Source organism: Chlorocebus sabaeus, chromosome 14 (assembly GCF_047675955.1).
Source record: "Chlorocebus sabaeus isolate Y175 chromosome 14, mChlSab1.0.hap1, whole genome shotgun sequence".
In the NCBI taxonomy this organism is placed as follows: Eukaryota; Metazoa; Chordata; class Mammalia; order Primates; family Cercopithecidae; genus Chlorocebus; species Chlorocebus sabaeus.
In genome coordinates, this window is record NC_132917.1 from 92,073,336 (window position 1) to 92,091,531 (window position 18,196).

The 18,196-nt window shown below is 47.1% G+C and overlaps 1 protein-coding gene across 2 annotated transcripts; it reads right to left on the reverse strand.

The window, feature by feature from the left end:
* Positions 1-436: 436 nt before the first annotated feature.
* IL1RN (interleukin 1 receptor antagonist) lies at positions 437-16,177 on the reverse strand. Of its 2 annotated transcripts, XM_008008429.3 has the most exons (5): positions 16,026-16,177; positions 6,438-6,489; positions 4,513-4,601; positions 3,278-3,390; positions 437-1,775 (listed from the first exon to the last, which is right to left on the reverse strand). In XM_008008429.3, exons 1-5 carry the CDS (start codon positions 16,033-16,035, stop codon positions 1,560-1,562), a joined length of 480 nt encoding a protein of 159 aa, XP_008006620.1. In that variant the 5' UTR covers positions 16,036-16,177; the 3' UTR covers positions 437-1,559. The 2 variants fall into 2 exon arrangements, with proteins under 2 accessions (XP_008006620.1, XP_008006617.1); XM_008008426.3 differs by lacking the exon at positions 16,026-16,177 and having other exon boundaries at positions 6,438-7,174.
* Between the last annotated feature and the right edge of the window lie 2,019 nt (positions 16,178-18,196).

The following is an 18,196-nucleotide window of genomic DNA, read 5'->3' on the forward strand; positions in this document are numbered from 1 at the left end:
ACAGCCCCATGTTGCCCATTTGAAACTTTGTATAAATGGAATCACACTGTATGCATGCTTTTGTGATTCTTGTACCCACATTATGTTTGTAAGATTCATCTGTCTTGTGAGGTGCAGCTGGCTGTAATTCATTCATTTTCTTTGCCAAGGAGCATTGTGTTGTGTGCAGATATATGATGTACGAATTCATTCTGTGATGCATGCTTGGGTTGTTTCCAGTAGAGGCTATTGTGGACAGTGCTGCCCCACATCTTTTTTGCAGACAGATTTGCTCTCATATTATCCAGGGAGAGGAAGACTGAAGGAAGAAAGGAACTCTCAGAGAAGAGGCAGCCAGGCCCCAGCCTCTGGGGTGCGAAAGACACCTTGGTCTTTCAATTTCCCCAGCACTCTATACTCAAAGCCTGTCAAGGCCAAGGACATAGTCAACAATATAGGCATTTTCAATATTTTATTGTAAAACAGAGCTGAAGTGACAGGAAGTAGGGATCTTTGCAGCCAACATATACAGCACTCATTCGCTGAGTACCTGCCGAGCCAGGCTAGGTGCTCAGCCCTGCATATACGAGTCTTTTTTGCTGCTCTGCAGAGTTCCCAGCCTGGTGGGGGAGACAGGCAGAGGCACAGTCATCTTTCATACACGTCTCCAAGTGCCAGAAACTCTACAATGTCAAGGAGCAATTCATTCCTTCAGCAGAGGAGGAAGGAACCCCCAGGAGCCACATTTGCTCGGAGCCTTAGGAGCTGAGAAACTTCTGATAGGAGGTAAAGTACTGCAGGCAGCTGTAAAAAATCTGGAGTGGAGATGGAGCTCGGAGCCTGGGCAACAGTGCCTGGACAGAGGAGTCCAGATTACGGAAGTGTTTTAAAAGGAAAGAAAAAATTATGGGGCCAACATAGTACCATAACTTTTAATTTTTACAAATTGGGACATCACGAAAAAGAAGAAACAAAATGGGAAAGCTACCATTTACTTTCACCATCATTTCACAAATGCAGGAATATTTTCAGCCCCCAGCCTCTCCCAAAAGAACATAACTCCAAATGAAGTGCTCTCCTTCACGTGGACTAAAAAAAAAAAAATCAGGAAATCCTTAATTTTCATTCTCCACAAACTCTTAAAAACCTTCCTCAGGGACTGGCATTTGTTTGTAAAACAGGATGTGGGAGCCACTTGGTGGGGGGTCATCAAAGGGCCTGATGTATCTGGGGCATGGGAATGTGGAATGAGGGCGGAGGAGGCAGTGGGGAGAGGAGAGCAGGCTGGGCAGGTGGTCGGGGTTTGATCCCGAATGCAGAGGCGACACGGAAGGGCTTTGCGCAGGGGCTGCTGTGCTCTGATTCACATGTTAGAAAGACCATTCTGGAGGCAGCATGGAGGCTGGTCAGTTGAAGAGGAGGCAGAGTCCTGTGACCAGGTTCTTGTGACTCCTTCTGAGGATCCACACCTCAATGGCTTGTCCTCAGTGCCCCCATAGTCGGGAGCCCTGGGGCAGGGAGACTGGCAGTCCCTGCGGTCCTTGCCATGCCAGAATGGGAACAGGCAGGCCTGGGCAGTACTACTCATCCTCCTGGAAGTAGAATTTGGTGACCATGACACCCTTGTCAGGCATATTGGTGAGACTGACGGGCTGGTCTGCTTCCATTGCTGTGCAGAGGAACCAGCCCGGGCAGGCGGCAGACTCGAAACTGGTGGTGGGGCCGCTGTCTGAGCGGACGAAGGCGAAGCGCTTGTCCTGTTTTCTGTTCTTGCTCAGGTCAGTGATGTTAACTGCCTGGAAATCAAAAGATGGGTAGGTGAGAACTGAGGCCTAGGAAGTCCTGTGCTGCCTCCCTCTCCACTCCACACCATGACATGGCCCTCTGGACAGCCCAGAGTTAGTACAGGGGAAATGCTGTACCCTAAAAGCCCCCAGGGGCTCCTGTCTGCCACTCTGTGGGACTCTGGGACCCAGGTTTATTTATTTATTTATTTATTTTCCCCAGATGGAGTCTTGCTCTGTCACCCAGGCTAGAGTGCAGTAGCACAATCTCAGCTCACTGCAACCTCCACCTCCTGGGTTCGATTCTCCTGCCTCAGCCTCCTGAGTAGCTGGGATTACAGGCATACACCACCACACCCGTCTAATGTTTTGTATTTTTAGTAGACAGGGTTTTACCATATTGGCCAGGCTGGTCTCAAACTCCTGACCTCGTGATCTGCCCACCTTGGCCTCTCAAAGTGCTGGGATTACAGGCGTGAGCCACCACACCTGGACTGGTCCAGGTTTCTTAGGACAGCAAAGACACAAAGAGGCTGTCCCACTGTCACACTTTGATTTTGGGAAATCTGGCCACTCTGGCCTCGGACCAGTAAGTCTGATAAATACACAGCACCATCAGCAGAAGCCAAGGCCTGTAGAGCTGGTGTTCTGTCAGGGTTTGAGATCTGAGGAGATGAGGTGGTGGTGTGTTCCATGCAATGTCCTAGCCATCCCCACTCCTCACAGAACAGGCAGTCACCCTCCAGAGCAGTATCCCTGTCTACTGGTAAGGGATGTGATAGTACCACAGTATGGCCACTCACATTGAGTTTAAGGTTGCATCCAGCAAGCCCCTGAGACAAAGCCATGTTTTCCCAGGGCTGAGAAACCCACTAACATTACATGAGATCAAGGAGCATAGGGCTCTGGGTGGGGCACCAACTAATCAATGTGAGTCAATAAGGACTGGAAGAGAAAGGTCCTGAGGATGGGCTTTTCTAGAAGAGGGCAGGTCCGAATGGGTTGGTGGCCTTTGAGCAAGGGAGTAGCACACAGAGATTCGGGTCCTGTGGGAGACCGTTAGAGTGGTGGCCCCAGTGACTGTGCCTCCTGGTGTTCACATTCCTATGCAGTCCCTTCTCACAAGGGGCTAGACTTAGCCACATGAGTGGCTTTGGCCAATAGGATGATGTAAGCAGAAATTATAATAAGCACCTGCATGTTGAGACTTGTCTTTTTGGAATAATCCCTTTTGAAGTCAGCCGCCATGCTGTAAGGAAGCTCAAGCTGACTCTTAAACACTGAGAGATCACGGGGAAAGAGAGCCTGGAGGATGAGGGACCATCTCAGATGCCCAGCACAAGCCAGGCACTCTGCTGAATGCAACTGCCAGAGTGAGCCCAGTGTGTTCCACCACGTAGAACAGAACTAACTATCCAGCTAATCCTGTTCAAGCCATAGAATCGTAAGAACAAATTTTGGTTTTTCAAGCCACTGGGTTTTGGGGTGATTTGATATCCAAAACAGGTTTTTACCTCCAGCTGGAGTCTGGTCTCATCACCAGACTTGACACAGGACAGGCACATCTTCCCTCCATGGATTCCCAAGAACAGAGCATGGGGCTCAATAGGTACCACATCTATCTTTTCTGGGGAAGAACAGAGAGGAGGGTCAGGTTAATAGAAGAGGAGGCAGCAATAATGAAGAGACCCTGGGTATTTTTCTGTCTCCCCTGGTCCCACAAAACTAAAATCCCAAGGTCAGAAGGGCAGAGAGGTCTCATCTTCCTGGTCTGCATCTAAACAGAAGATTAAACCAAGCACACTATCCAGTTACTCCTAGAGGCCTGAGTCTCCTGGATGTTGTTCCACATGATTTCCATCTTTCCCTCACTTTCCCCAGGATGCCTGTGCTCCAGGTCAATAGGTGTGTTGCTGAGGGGCAGTGAAAATGGCACAAGGCCATGAGTGGGGCTCCACAGCAGCCTGGGGGTCTCTGAACCTCCTCTTTCCTTAAAAGGCCTCCATGCTCTCATGTAGCAACAAAAATCTCAGCCTCCTTGTGCTTCAGTGTGTTCATTAGGAGAACTACCAGGGCAGGAAAGGTGGGTCTCATCCACTTTCAGAGTGAGGCAGGGGAGACAGAACGAGGGAATAGGGAAGTTGGGAAGGTGGAGGTAATACCATCCTACAACACCAAACAGGGGAGTGAAAACATCCTAGAAGGCTGGAACTAAAAGAATCGCACATCCCGTCATCCAACTGACATCATCCTGCTGAAGGGAAAGCTGAGGAACAGAGTGGGTGAAGCTTCTTCAAGTTCATCCATCTTGTTTAATACATGGACGAGAATATGGCTGAGTATGGTGTCCAGGAATAAGAGACATAGCCCAGCCTTATACATGGTGGATTAATTTCGGATTGAGTTAGGGTTTGAACAACGTAGGAACATGGAGGCTTAATAGGCACTGGAGGAAGGGAACTGTCAACCTTGCCTTCTGGTATTTGCCCTTCCCAGCTGTGGCCCTGGGACTGCTATGCCTATAGTCACTGACCCCTGACTTAGACTCTACCTCTCCATACCCTCTTCAGGCTGCCCTCATATGTGCCCTTTAGTAGCCAGGCCCTCCCAGCTTCAAACTTGGGTACAAACAGCCAATAAGGATTAGGACGTTGCCCCTAGGGTTTGTGCAGGCAGGCCATGCTGCTGCAGACAGAGGGGCAAGGTGACCCAGCCCCCACACACATTGGCTTTCCTGGCAAGCACTTACCTTCTAAATTGACATTTGGTCCTTGCAAGTATCCAGCCACTAGCTGGTTGTTCCTCAGGTAGAAGGTCTTCTGGTTAACATCCCAGATTCTGAAAAGGAAAAGGACTCATCTGTAGTGCACAGCTGCCATGGGCCCAGCCTTGTGCTTAGCACCTTCCTGTGTCCCCCAGAACTTGTCAACTTTGCATCCAGCTCTTCCCGGGGTATGGTATATTAGTATACCCACGGCATGCATGGATGAGAAGACTGAGGCTGACACTGGTTAAGAGGCAGGCCCAACCCTCACAGCTGGTGAGCAGTGAGCCCACATTTGACTCCCCTCCTCGCTTGCTTCCCATCTTAGATTCCCAGGGCAGGCACTTCTGTTTCAGCAAAGCACACTGCAGAGCAGCAACATCCAAACAAACTTTCTGGGATGCAAAAATGTTCTATAGCTGCACTGCCCAATAGGGTGGCTGCTAACCACGTGTGGCTGTTGAGCTCTTGCAATGTGGATAGTGTGACCAAGGGTCTCGATTTTAAATTTTCTTCTCTTTTCATTCAATTAAGTATACATTTAAATAGCCACCTGAGACTAGTGGCTACCACAGCACCTAGTTAGAAGTTTCAAGAGACAGAACACCTTGCAGCTAACTCACTCTGAGCCTTAGACCAGGAAGGTCTGTCCCTAGAGCCTTTCCTCCATTAGCTGGTGACCTGCTCAGAGTCCCGCAGGAGCAGCTGCCCTTGGGAACAAGAAGGCTTCCTCTCTACCTCAGCCAGTGGCTTGCTTCTGGGTCCCAATCCTTTCTTCTTGGTAAAAAGCCTCTCTGGTTGAGAGCAGGACTCAAAGCTGTGAGATGTAATAAACAGAGCCCCAGCCAGCATGTCCTGGGACCTGTGCCTCATATCCTCACCTGTAAAGTGTGGCTAACTCTACCCACCTCATCAGGTGGCTCTGAAGAGCCCACACACTCGACAAGGGGTGGCTGGGCAAACCAAAGTGCTTTGCATATGGCAGCATTGGCCTGTTTGTGATTTCCTAGTTTCTAGATTTAGCCTCAGTCTGGAGGGATTAGACATTGCCTGCTGGGGCCTCCAGGGGGATCTCCTGGAGCTTCTAGCTGATCAGAGCAGGCAGAGGCAACCTGGGGAAGCAGACAGTCCCCATATCTGGAAGGGAGAGACTTGTCACTCATAGGCCCACAGAACCTGACTTGCAGCCTCAACCCAGACAAACATAAAGGTCAGATTGGGGGAGAAGTCACCCCAACATGATTTCACTGCTGGAATGTCATGCGGCAGAGGGCATGCACAAGCAGTCCTGTCATTTCTCTCAGCATCACATCTTTACAATAGTGATGGTCTCACAAAGCCCTGATTCCATTTTCAAATCACAATGATTTTCAGGCATTTTACAATGCACAGAATCCTGTTATGCTATTATCTGTGCATTTAACTTTCACAACAACCCTGTAAGGCATACAAGGAATTATCGTGAATCTCATGTCACAGATGTCACAGATGGGGAACCCAAGGCCCCTGGAGAGTGGGACCCTCTGACGTGTCAGCACAGACAGGCATTGCTCGTATCAGTCTGGGCCTTCGGGCTGTGCCCTGGTGCCCCTCTCTGTTTCTCTGTCAGCACATTCAGCTGGGCCTGAATCGCAGCCGCACACCTTGGCATGCATCTATTACTCACTGGGTTGCTGAGTCTCTGGGAAAGTAAGACAGCCCTCCGGTCGTACCATCCACATCTGCGATATTTTGAAATACAAGTCCTGAAGCCCATGCATGTAACAGCCTCTTTCTTGAATAATGGACATCCTCTCCAGCCCAAACCCACTTCTCAGGCCCTGTGGGGCCTGGCAGCCCCCAGCAGCTGTGATATGTTTCCAGTCTCCAGCTGATCCACCCTCACCTCCTCCTCCTTGGGGTAGCCTTACCTGAAGGCTTGCATCTTGCTGGGTTTTCTCCCAGAGGGCCGGCCGACCGTCTCTGAATGGAACAGGAAGAGGAGGAGACAGATTAGGTGACTGCCGAGGCCCCTGCAGATTTCCATTCTGTGACTGCAGCAAGAGAGTGGACTGCCATTGCGGGCCCAGAGTTGCGGTTTATAAAGAAATAGTCACTCACCCAAGCTAGGCATCTGCCACCCTGCCCCACTCTGAGAAGCGGAAATACCCTCCTCACATTTCCAAAAAGAGAAACCCTTGCTGTTGTCACTTTCAACCCCGCTAAGTGTCGCAATGGAGTGTTGTAACTGATTCCCTCCCCTTTTTCCCCTGTGCAATTTCCCCAAAATTGAGATTTCTATTTCCCCTTCATTGAGTTCCTGGGAAGAAGAGCACAATGGAAACCAAACTCCCTACTGTGCCTGACAGGTACCTGGAGTCTGTTCGTTGACTTTTTAAAAAACAGATTTGAGCAGAAAGGCCCTTTTTTTCATAATAAAATGAAAGGGTTCCCTGCACATGGGACAGTCTCATGTCACTTTGTGTTCTTTGAAGGATGGACAGCCTTGGACTCCAGACCATAAATTGGCAAACATTCTGTAAAGGACGAGAGAGTAAATATTTTAGGTTCTGTGGGCCACGATTACTCAGCTCAGCTATCTGTTTCACAAAAGGACCTTGGCAATCCATAAATCAACAAGCCTAGCTGTGTTCCAATACAACTGTATTTGCAAAAGCAGGGGATGGACCGGATTTGGCCTGCATCTGCTGACCCCTGATGTAAAGTGAGTCCTCCTGAGAGGTGCTTTAAAATCAACTATTTTCCCACTATCTTACGTCTTTAAAGTTATGGTCTTGGGACGATGACATAAACTCAGCATTTGGACAGGAATGGGTCTAAATTCAACCTCTGCCACTTGCCATGTGCCCGTGTGGCCTCAAACAAATCATTTCATTAGTTGAGCCTCTCTCTCTTCACTCTGAGAATGAGGGTGATCGTGTCTTTTTCACAGATGGATGGAAGGAAGGAAGGGAAAGAAGGAGGGAGGGAGAGAGGAAGCAAGTGTAGGGAGGAAGAGGAGAACTTCTGGCCCATAATGGGTTCTGATACACATTAACTTACTTCCTTACAATATTCTAGACAGGAAAAAGGTAAGCATGCTCCTATTTTATGGGTAGGAAAAAGGTGAAGAGAATTTCTGCATGATCTACGGGATGGACAGTGCTGGCGCAGAAGTATAGGTTGCAGTGTTTTAGAGCTGGACAGGAGCTTGGCAATCATCCTGTCCCAACCTGGCATTATTTTCAAGAAGACTCAGAAAAGACTCAGACAAAAAAGGGATCTGTCCAAGGTCACACAGCTTGCTGATGGCAAAGGTATGCAGAGAAATCCAGGTCTTCTGATCTCCAGCCCCAGGGACTTGATTATTAACAAATGCTTCAGAAACTTTAAACTCTAATATTTAACACACTTTGGGAAGTGGCAAATAAGTAGGCAGGTTAATATACATCACCTCCTTCAGCTAGTCCTCACAAAAACAAACAAATGAACTAACAAAATGTCTCCTTGGCCCTCAAAGGAAGACACTATTTCTCAAACGTGTTTCAAAAAGAATGGGTGGGCCGGGCACGGTGGCTCACACCTGTAATCCCAGCACTTTGGAAGGACGAGGTGGGTGGATCACCTGAGGTCAGGAGTTCAAGACCAACCTGGCCAACATGGTGAAACTCCATCTCTACTAAAAATGCAAAAATTAGCAGGGGGTGGTGGTGTGCACCTGCAATCCCATCTACTCGGGAGGCTGAGGCAGGAGAATCACTTGAACCCAGGAGGTGGAGGTTGCAGTGAACCAAGATCATGCCATTGCACTCCAACAACATGATCCTAGGTAACAGAGTAAGACTCCATCTCCAAAACAAAAGCAAAAACAAAAAGTATGAGTGACTCACTCAAGGTCATGCAGCTTGTGAGGACAGTACAAGAATACAGACAAAATGTCAAAATGTTTACTACTACAGCAGTTGATCTTGATGAGTCTGACTATTTTCAACCAACAAATCAGAATCTTTCTCTCAACCAACAAATCAGAATCAAAAACTTTGTGTCCAAAGAGTTAATCCTGCAAAGGTGGAAGGCTATGAATGAATTTCCCAAAGGTTTAAAGAATGCATCCTTCAGAGGAAATAGAACATTTCTGCAAAATTGTGTCAACTCCCTGGGTGATGGGTTTTTTAGGCAAAATGGCATGTCTGTATTCCTGTACGGTCCTCACAAGCTGTGTGACCTTGAGTGAGTCACCCATCCTTTTTGACACATGTTCGAGAAATAGTGTCTTCCTTTGAGGGCCAAAGAAGCATTTTGTTTGTTCATCTGATTGTTTTTGTGAGGACTAGCTGAAGGAGGTGATGTACATGAACCTGTCTACTTATTTGCCACTTCCAGAGTGTGTTGAATATTAGGGTTGAAAATTTCCGAAGCATTTGTCAATCATCAAGTGTATCACTTTATCATCACACCCTCTGAAAGAGAAGGCAGCTAGCACCTGACTGGGATAGGTTCTCTTCTATCTGTCTTTCTTCAGTCCTCTGGAATTGGAAAGCCGTAATTCTCTCAAAAATGTCCTTACAGATTGCAGAAGAGAAGTGGCTTGCCAAGGCATGGTGGAGAGTTCCATCCTGGCCACTGCCCTCAGACGGCATTTCAAGTAAAAGCCCCACCCACAGTGTGGCTCCTAGGTAAATGTTTCTCTGACCCCAGTCTGAATTCAGAGAGAGAGTATTCTCCTGGAGAAAAGATGCTCGGGGCTCCTGTAACCTCCCTGCCCTGTGTCATTTTCCCACTGTGTCCTGAGAAGTGGCCCAGCCTGCCCTTTCTCGATATGCAGAGGGTGAGGATGGGGGTGGTCCCTGGGGCAGGAGTTATGGAGTCTAGGTCTGAATCCCCCTGTGTCATTTCCGAGCTGGGCCACCCCCACACAATGTACAGAGACTGTCTTGGTCTCAGTTTCATTATCTGATAGAGCTAATAATAGAAGCCACGTCATCGGTTACCATACAGATTGAATGAAATGCTGCACGTGATGAATCATGCCTTGACCCTGGCACTTGGGGAATACTCACACCGTGGCTTTTGTGTATGCTTCTTTACCCCAGGTAAAGTGGGAGAGATCAGGCCCAGTGAACGCCCCAGCCCCTTGCTCCTGCCGTGCACTCCCAGCCTTCCCACTCTGTATCCTGACCCATCCTCCTTTCCCAGTCCAGTCTCAAGCCTGCTCTGACTCCAAAGGAGGGGGCTGTCAATCACTATGGCTTAGGGAGAGGAAGAAAGGGGACAGGGGAAGCTCTCTCCCTCTTCCTCACGCTTCTGGCCACAAGTCCACTCTTGGTTTCATGTTATCTCACCCAAACAGTTGGCGTCCTTATGATTTTTGCCCACAGGAAATCTCTGACTAATCTTATTCTCGGTTCTGGGTCCTCAGCATCCCCCCAGTTCTGCTTCCTAGATGAAGCTTTAAGACCACAGCACATAAAGGACTATGCCTTCCCAGTCAGCACCCACAGCTTTCATTGGAGTTCCTGGTCATCACAATTGTGTCTAGTGCCTTCTATATGCTGAGCCCTGTGCTACCAGACACTAGAGACAACAGGAGTGTCTAAGCCCCATGTAAAGGGGTTTTGGTGAAGCAGAGAGATAGGGAAACCAGGTTGTCCATGTCTTAGGAGGGACACTGCACTGCTGCAATGAGACACATCTTGTGTTGATGCTTGTAAAGCGTTTAGCACAGCCACCCATGTGGGAAGTGTTCAATAGATGTTGGCTATTTCTCAACATCGGTTAATTGCATCTTTCAGTTCTAGGATTTCCATTTGGTTCCTTTTTTGTGTAGTTGTTAGTTCTCTGCCAAAAATTCCAATCTTGTGTTTTAAATCTTTGAGTATATTCTCCATAGTTCTTTCAAAGTCTGCCCTGATTCAAATCCATGATTTGAATCCCTGCTGGATCTCCATTTATTGCCTGTTTCTCCCTGATACACAGGTCTTCTTGCATGTGCCTCATTCCTTTTTAATGACTGCTGAATACTATATATTAAACACTGTAGAGGTCATTCAAGGCTCTGAGTGATTGTTATCTGTACCCTGAGATGGTTCACTTTTGCTCCCGCTGGACAGGTAAGTCAGAAGCCTTTCAAAGCAGGTAACCTCTACCCTAGCAGGACTTGAGATCATTCAGAGGAGGGCTTCAGTACCTGTGAAGGCTGACCCAGATTTCCAAATTGGGTGGGGATTATCAGGGACCCTCCTTGTAGGTAGGATATAAGGTACAAATTTTATCTCCCCCACTAAGTTCCGTGAATGCTCAAAATCTCAGCTGAAGTTTTTGAAACCAGCACATGTGCCCAAGAGTAAAGGGCACCAGTGCTGGGCTCCACCTCACTGGGCTCAGACAGTTCCTTACAGCCTTGGCCATTCTCTGATGCCTCCAAAGAGATCTTTTGGAAATATGTTTTGTCTAGCTTTTCTAGTTATTCATAGCAGTAGAGGTGGTCATAAACAACCTAGGCCAGAGGTATCTGATGTAATCTACTGTTTTTTGCTTGTTTGTTTGTTTGTTTTTTGAGATGGAGTTTCATTCTTGTCACCCAGGCTGGAGTGCAATGGAGCAATCTCAGCTCCCTGCAACCTCCGCCTCCCGGGTTCAAGCAATTCTCCTGCCTCAACCTCCCACATAGCTGGGATTACAGGCATGTGCCACCATCCCCCCGCTAATTTGTATTTTTAGTGGAGACAGGGATTCACCACGTTGGTCATGCTGCTCTCGAACTCTCGACCTCAGGTGATCCACCCATCTTGGCCTCCCAAAGTGCTGGGATTATGGGCATGAGCCACTGTGCTTGACCCATAATCTACTTTTAAAAAATCTTATCATTCAGGACGGCTGGAGTTTGAGTGGCATTTAGAGGTAGGGGTAGGAAAAGTGATTTGAAAAGTTGGGTGAGGTCCAGAGAAGGAATGGCCTTTAATGCCACCCCAATGAGCTGGAAACTTACCTTTTAAAGAACTTAATAAGAGGGTAATGTTGTCAGGTGTATCTTATTAAGATCATGTTGGAGACAGTGGACAGATGGATTAAACTTGGATGGGGTCATTGACCCCGAAGGCAGAGCAGTGGTGCGCTGGTAAATGTTTAACAATTGAATCTCCAAGAAAAGTTTCCATTTGCCAATTTCCATGACATAATACGCCTACCACTGATAATTTCAAGCTACTGACGTGATATCACTGAATGGGGAGCTGGGGAGACATATACACAATTGGATCCTGTGGGCTGCAGCACCCCAGAGAGGCAGGAAGATTCAGCCCTTCCAAAGGGAAATTGTCTCCACATTTCTTAGCTCCAACTTCCCTCCTCCTCAGCCCAAATGGCTCACCCCACAAGTTTCACCTCCCCTTGCAGTAAACAATCCTTACTGACAAATCCAGTTTGTCGGGAAGCTTTAACAAATTTCAGTACAAACATTTTCATCTGGACCTCCTGGAGCTGCATTTGTGTCACCCAAGCACTATTTGTGAAATGTTGGCATCCAGGTTTGGGTGGACAGATGTATACCCTGCCTTGTAATGACTTCATCTCACATTTAGTGGTTTCAGCCACCACTTGAATCCTGAGTGTCACAGGACACACCACACAATATAAGCAATATTGTTTTCCAAACTTTGTAAATTTTTGCTAAGATAATGCTGCAAAGACTCCAGTTGCTCTTTCCGAGTCATGGGTAAAAACTTTAGTACAAAGAAGAGAAAGAAGCACAAGAAATACAAACCCCCAGGGTATAATCTGATGTCTTCTTTTTGTTAGTCCCCACTGACCCAATCCTGCCAAGTAACCAAGTTAATTTTAACCAAATCCGTCAACTTATTAGAAGCTCCCTAAGGCAGCAGGACAGGTTTGGAGACATCTGTCCGCCTGAGTACCTCTACTCTCCAAGCTGCAGCCCCCAGGCTTGCTGCTATCAGAGTGAGCACCTCTTCTCTCCTGGATGATGAAGGGGATCAGGACATGGTATATAAGCCAACTGTTATCTACAAGAAGCTACTCTCCTCTTGGATTTAGATGGTTAACTTCATGTGAATCCTTTCTGAGGTTCAGAACCTTCCAAGATGATTTTTGCCCCAGCAGTTTATGGGTTAGCTATGGATCTGCCCTGAAAGTCATTACTTATGTAGTTATCTTGTGTTTTCAGAGGTACATGTTTGCTCTTGCCTTCTTGGCTTTGATGATTAGTTTTATAATCCCCCTGCAGGCAGGAGGAAATGCAGAAGAACAGACACCGTGGGGAAGGGGACAACTGTGTTGCTTAGTTGTTGTAGTTTAGGCTCTGTGTGAAAGTGTAACACAGATCTCCTTTTGTCTACCTAACAGCTGTGCAATGTGGACAGACATACTGACACCCACTTTTAAAATGAGTACAAATTCATTGTCACTTTACAGAAGAACTCAAGGTTCAGGCTACTCTGTCTATGGAGTGGCCATTCTTTTATTCCTTTACTTTCTTAATAAACTTGCTTTCACTTTGAAAAAAAAAAAAAAAAAGAAGAAGAAGAAGAAGAAGAACTCAAGGCTTAGAAAGATTAACTCACTTGCTCCAGATCCTGGACAGGCCAGGATTGAAACCCAGTTTTGTTATTTCTTCCCACACTGCAGTCCTGCTAAAGAGGCCGTTGACTTTTTTCTCACTGTTTCATTGCATGGTTAACAGAAGCAAGAATTACATTTGTCCCTATGGTGTTTCTTTTGGGCTGAACTCCCATCTCATAGAGTAACTGTTTAGTTCATAATTGCTTGAAAATTCAGGGAGGATTTTTGGTAATAGAAAGAAATGATTCTAAAACCTTACACAGGTTACAGGGAAAGCTCTTTACCTGGTAAAGTGGACTAGAGTGACAATTATCTTGGTTTGTCTAGGACTTTCTTGACTTTATTACTGAAAGTTCTACACCTTGGCAAATCCCTCAGTCCCTGAAAAACTCAGATAATTGGGTTATTCTAAATTATCAACCCTTAAAGGGCACTGGCACCTCTAGTGGCTGCTGCTGCAAATTGCAGGCACAATTAATGATTGCAATTGTACCCTGCCAGTATAGTCTGTTTTTATTAGCAGAGATGTGACCCATTTTATTAGACAACAGATAGATAGATAGATAGATAGATAGATAGATAGATACATACATACATACATACATACATACATACATAGAGCAATCACATAGGAGTATTCAAAAACCTTAGTGAGTCTGCCACTTGGGAAAATAAACCATAGCAGATATATTAGTAATCAATCATTTTCATTCTGATTAATTATTCATTAAAACATTCATCTTTAATTTCCTTCAACTACATAATCAAGATATTGTTCATCTCTAGTAGCCTAAAATTGTTTTCAGACTTGGATCCTAAAAAGGATTTACCGTTTTAGTCAGCACTGTCTTCACCTTCTCCTCTTCCTCCACCTCCTTCTTCATACAAGTCAGCTGTGAAAGAAGTGGTGGGACCCCATTGTGTAGAGAGAAAGCAGAGGTCCAGAGAAACGAATGACTAGTCCAAGGTAACACAAAGTGTATGCACATGGTTCCATCTCTATCCTTTACCCTCTGTGCTCACCCTTCCAGTTTCCAGTCAGAGTATGAATCCCCTCAACTTTTCTCTTCTTGGCACCCTATTCTGTGCTTGGCAAACATTGATACCTCCCATATTCCTGGCCTTACTTAGATGGAGAATGTGGTTCCTCTGCCGAGGGAACATGGTGTCTTCACTAAGCTTATTGCACTTGTTTCCCGAATTCAATCCAATTCAAGTTCACACACATTTATTTAGCACCTATTGTGTGTCAGTTCAAAATATTTTGGGATGAACCAGTTTTAAGCACAGAGATTTATTTCTTCACAATGTATCACTATCTGGTTCTAAGAGTGGTTCCAGCATCCTACTTTACATATTTGAAAAACACATAAGACCATGGGCTAACATTGTAGTACAACCCACCAGGGACCATTGTACCCACTGGGGGAGAGGGGAGGATCTGCTGCCCCCAGAATAACTGCTTGTGGTTGACAAAGCAATTCCCCTCTCCATGATTTCGTCAAGTCTCTGTGCCCCCATAGCATAGTGTAGTGGTTTGAAGACAGACTGTCTGCAGTCAACCCACCTCCTCCTCTTATACTAGCTGTCTGGCCGTGGGCAAATTACCTAATCTCTCTATATCCATTTCCTCTTCTGAAAATGTGAGCAATAATAGTCCTTCCTCATAGGGTTATTGAGAGGATTCAGTGGGATAACCCATGTAAAGAGCTCAGCACGGCGCCTAGCTTGTAATGTGTCCATGACACATTAAGAGCTGACACTTCCATTGTGCTTATTATAAGCTAAGAGTTGTTCAGCTTCCTCTAGACCTCCTCTTAATACCCAGAAAGGAGAGTAAGGAAAGTAAGACCCAGAAAGGAGAATGGCCTGCTCATTAGAGGCCAATTTTATTTTATTTTATTTATCTTTATTTATCTATTTTTTTTAAGACAGTGTTTCTCTCTGTTGCCCAGACTGGAGGGGAGTGGTGTGATCTCCGTTCACTGCAACCTCCGCCTCCCGAGTTCCAGCAATTCTTCTGCCTCAGCCACCCAGGTAGCTGAGATTGCAGGTATGCACTACCGCGCCCAGCTAATTTTTGTATTTTTAATAGAGATGGGGGTTTCACCACATTGACCAGACAGGTCTCGAACTCTTGACCTCAAGTGATCCACCCACTTTGGCCTCCCAAAGTGCTGGGATTACAGACATGAGCCACTGCGCCCAGACTCGGGAGCCTATTTTAAATTAGAAACTTAAAATTAGAGTCTACAGACCAATGATCCTGAGTGTTTTTTCCTTTGTGCCACACAAATCCTAACCAGAGGTTGCAAACTGGCAGCTTATAATTTAAATATTTTATCTGCTTGCTTTATTGTCTTATTTAATCAGAATACTATACGCAACGAAATCAGAATATCTGACTCTTCTGGAAAAGTGAGAAGTTCTGGCCACCTGGGCCTGCATTCTCTTGTGACAACTATCTAGTGGAACTGACTAGTGCCAAGTCCTCAATTCTCCACAGTCCCCACCCTTCCCTGTCAATCAACCCTCAGACCTTGTGGCTCAGTGCCACATTCTATTAGTATTTCTCATTGAGTTCACACTGTTCTTTCTCTCATTTAACAGAGCTATTTCACCAATTTCCCTATTCTATCAACAGTTGAAAATGACCCCCACACTCCAAGGACTCTATGACTTTTGTCACAGCAGTTACCCCTCTCTGTTCACCTGCTGCTCCAGCAGGCACTAGGCTTGCAGCCCCTGCCTCAGAGTGCCTGCATGGTCTCCCACGGATGCCTCCCTGTGCCCAGGTCCCCCAGACAGGCCTGGAGCCCCATGCGTTTGACATTTTCCTGGACGCTTGTTCACCAGAGCCTGAAAGCATTCGGTAAACACCAATCGTAGATATTTTCCTCTCTCATTTCTCAGGTGGAAAAATAAGAGTGGAAGGAGCTTACCTAAAGCCATGGGGAGGCCTGATAGGACAGGAGGTCTTCCGAGGTCTTCCAGACTCTAAGTCTAGACTGAGCTGCTGCCCATAAAGTAGCATCCAGGCAGTACCTGGGCCACAGCCCCTCCCAGGGTGGAGCTGCTCCTCCTTCCAGAACACCTCAGAGAGTGCAAGGAGGAGCCCAGCCTCTCCTCCCACATACTCGCAAAGGGCTGGCCAGCATGAGGACATGGGCCGGCTGATGGCTGACTTGATGCCAAGCAGGCCCCGTTTCCAGGAGAGTGACTCAGGCAAGCAGAAACCAAACTGGTTCTTATCTGCGTAAGATGAGAGGTCACATGCAGAGAACTGAGCTGGGCCTTCATGCTTACCCCAACCCCGACTGCCGCCAGCTCATGCGTGTGTGCACACATTCATTCAAAACACATGTGTTGGCTTAATCCTGTGTGCCGGGCACTCTTCCAGGCATTGGGAACAAGCCAGACAAGGTCCCCAACGCCCTAACGAAGGAAAACAGACAAGAAACGAGTTAACAAATAAAATAACTTCATAGGGCATATTGCCATAGGGAAAAATCAAAAGCAGGATATGCTTTTGAGGGAACTAGGAAGGGGTGGCTATTTTAGGGAAAGTGGTCAGGGAAGACTTCTCTGAGAGGGTGACATAGGAGCAGAGACCTGAGCAATGTCAAGGAAGGGGAAGAATATTCCAGGTGGAGGGAACAGCAAGAGCAAAGGCCTTGTTTGAGCACCACGTGGAAGCCATGTCTTAGGGAATAACAGGGTCCATCCCCGCTTCCAGTTACCCCCATGCCTTATACCTGGCCTCTGCCGTGACATTGTCCACAAGGCCAGATACTCTCCCCCGCCTTCTCTAGAAGCACCTGATGTTCTGAACACTTCTCCTCCTTTTTGCCATTGAGAATGAACCTGCTGTAGCTTCATGTCTCTGCATTCTGCCATCAGGCAGCAGACAACTCACAAATGCTTAAAGTCATCCAAGTTGATGGGGAGCAGTGGCAAGAGACCCCTGGGCAGGATGCAGTCCTGGGTCTAGTCCCCAGGTCTGCAGCCAACCAGTGGTGTGTTTTGGGGGGGAACACCACTTCTGCCCTTCAGACCTCATTTTGACAGCTGCAAAATGGACCTGATGCTCCCTGCCCTATCTTAGACTTCGGGCTCACCGGAAGGGTGAATGAAACACAAACTATAAAATGCTCTGTAAATCACATGCATTTACACAGGCCCTTGCTTCAGGTAATGCCTTCATATGCAGATGAAAGAGAGAGGAAGAAACAGACCAGCCTACTGGCTGCCACCAATCCCACCACCTTCAATCTGTCCCTTCTGACAGGGAAGAACACTCTCATTTGCAGAAGGGCTCATAATTCATAAACTTCTCAACAGGGATCTGGTAAGGGCCTTCAATTTCCTCTAACCTTGCAGACCTGGACTCATTCCCAGGGTCTCTTTGTTCAACTCACAGGGCCTGAATGGGTGTGGGAGGTACAGGGAGTCGGCCACAGGAAAGCCCCCACCCCCCACCCCGCCTGGGTGCTCCCGACCACAGGGACTTCCCATGGGGCCTTCACTTCCTGCTCTCTTCCGCCTTGGCTCACCAAGATGTAATGCCAAGGTGTGTAAGGCTTGGCTGGAAATTTTTGAAGCAGCTTTTGTAGAGAAATTCCTGCTGGCCTAAAGAATCAGAAACTAGATTTGTAAACCTGGAAACTTTGTAAATGTCAACTTTGTAAACCTAGAAAGTTGGGTATTGGGGCAGCCTGGGAACCTACCAGGATAGCCTGTTGTGTCATCATGGTGTTGTACTTTTTTGTTATGACAACAGGAGGAGGACACAGTAAGGTGGGCTCTGGTGGCCAGAGGTTCAAATTCCAGCCTCATGAACTATAACTGTGGAATCCTGGGCCACATCTATAAAATGAGGGTAAGACTCTTGTCCACCTCACAAAGTGCTTGTGAGGGCTGGGCTAACAACTGTAAAATGCTTGGCATGTGGTCAGCATTATTTAAGTACTAGTCATTACTATCAGAGGAAATAGGTTGGATTTCTTCCCTGGGGAGCTAGGGGCCTGGCTGGTCCAGGGTCAGTCATAAGAGAGAAAACTAGGCTTCCAGTCAGGGCCAGGGGACTACAAGTCGATCAGCATGCAAGGTTGGG

What these genes read in the sequence shown, in the direction of transcription:
- IL1RN (XM_008008426.3), bottom strand. Translation starts at nt 6,553, where the DNA reads ATGGAAATCTGCAGGGGCCTCGGCAGTCACCTAATCTGTCTCCTCCTC. An exon ending in AGCAAGATGCAAGCCTTCAG is followed by an intron (nt 4,602 to 6,437) that starts GTAAGGCTACCC and finishes TTTCCTTTTCAG; the next exon opens with AATCTGGGATGTTAACCAGA. An exon ending in AGACCAGACTCCAGCTGGAG is followed by an intron (nt 1,776 to 3,277) that starts GTAAAAACCTGT and finishes TTTGATTTCCAG; the next exon opens with GCAGTTAACATCACTGACCT.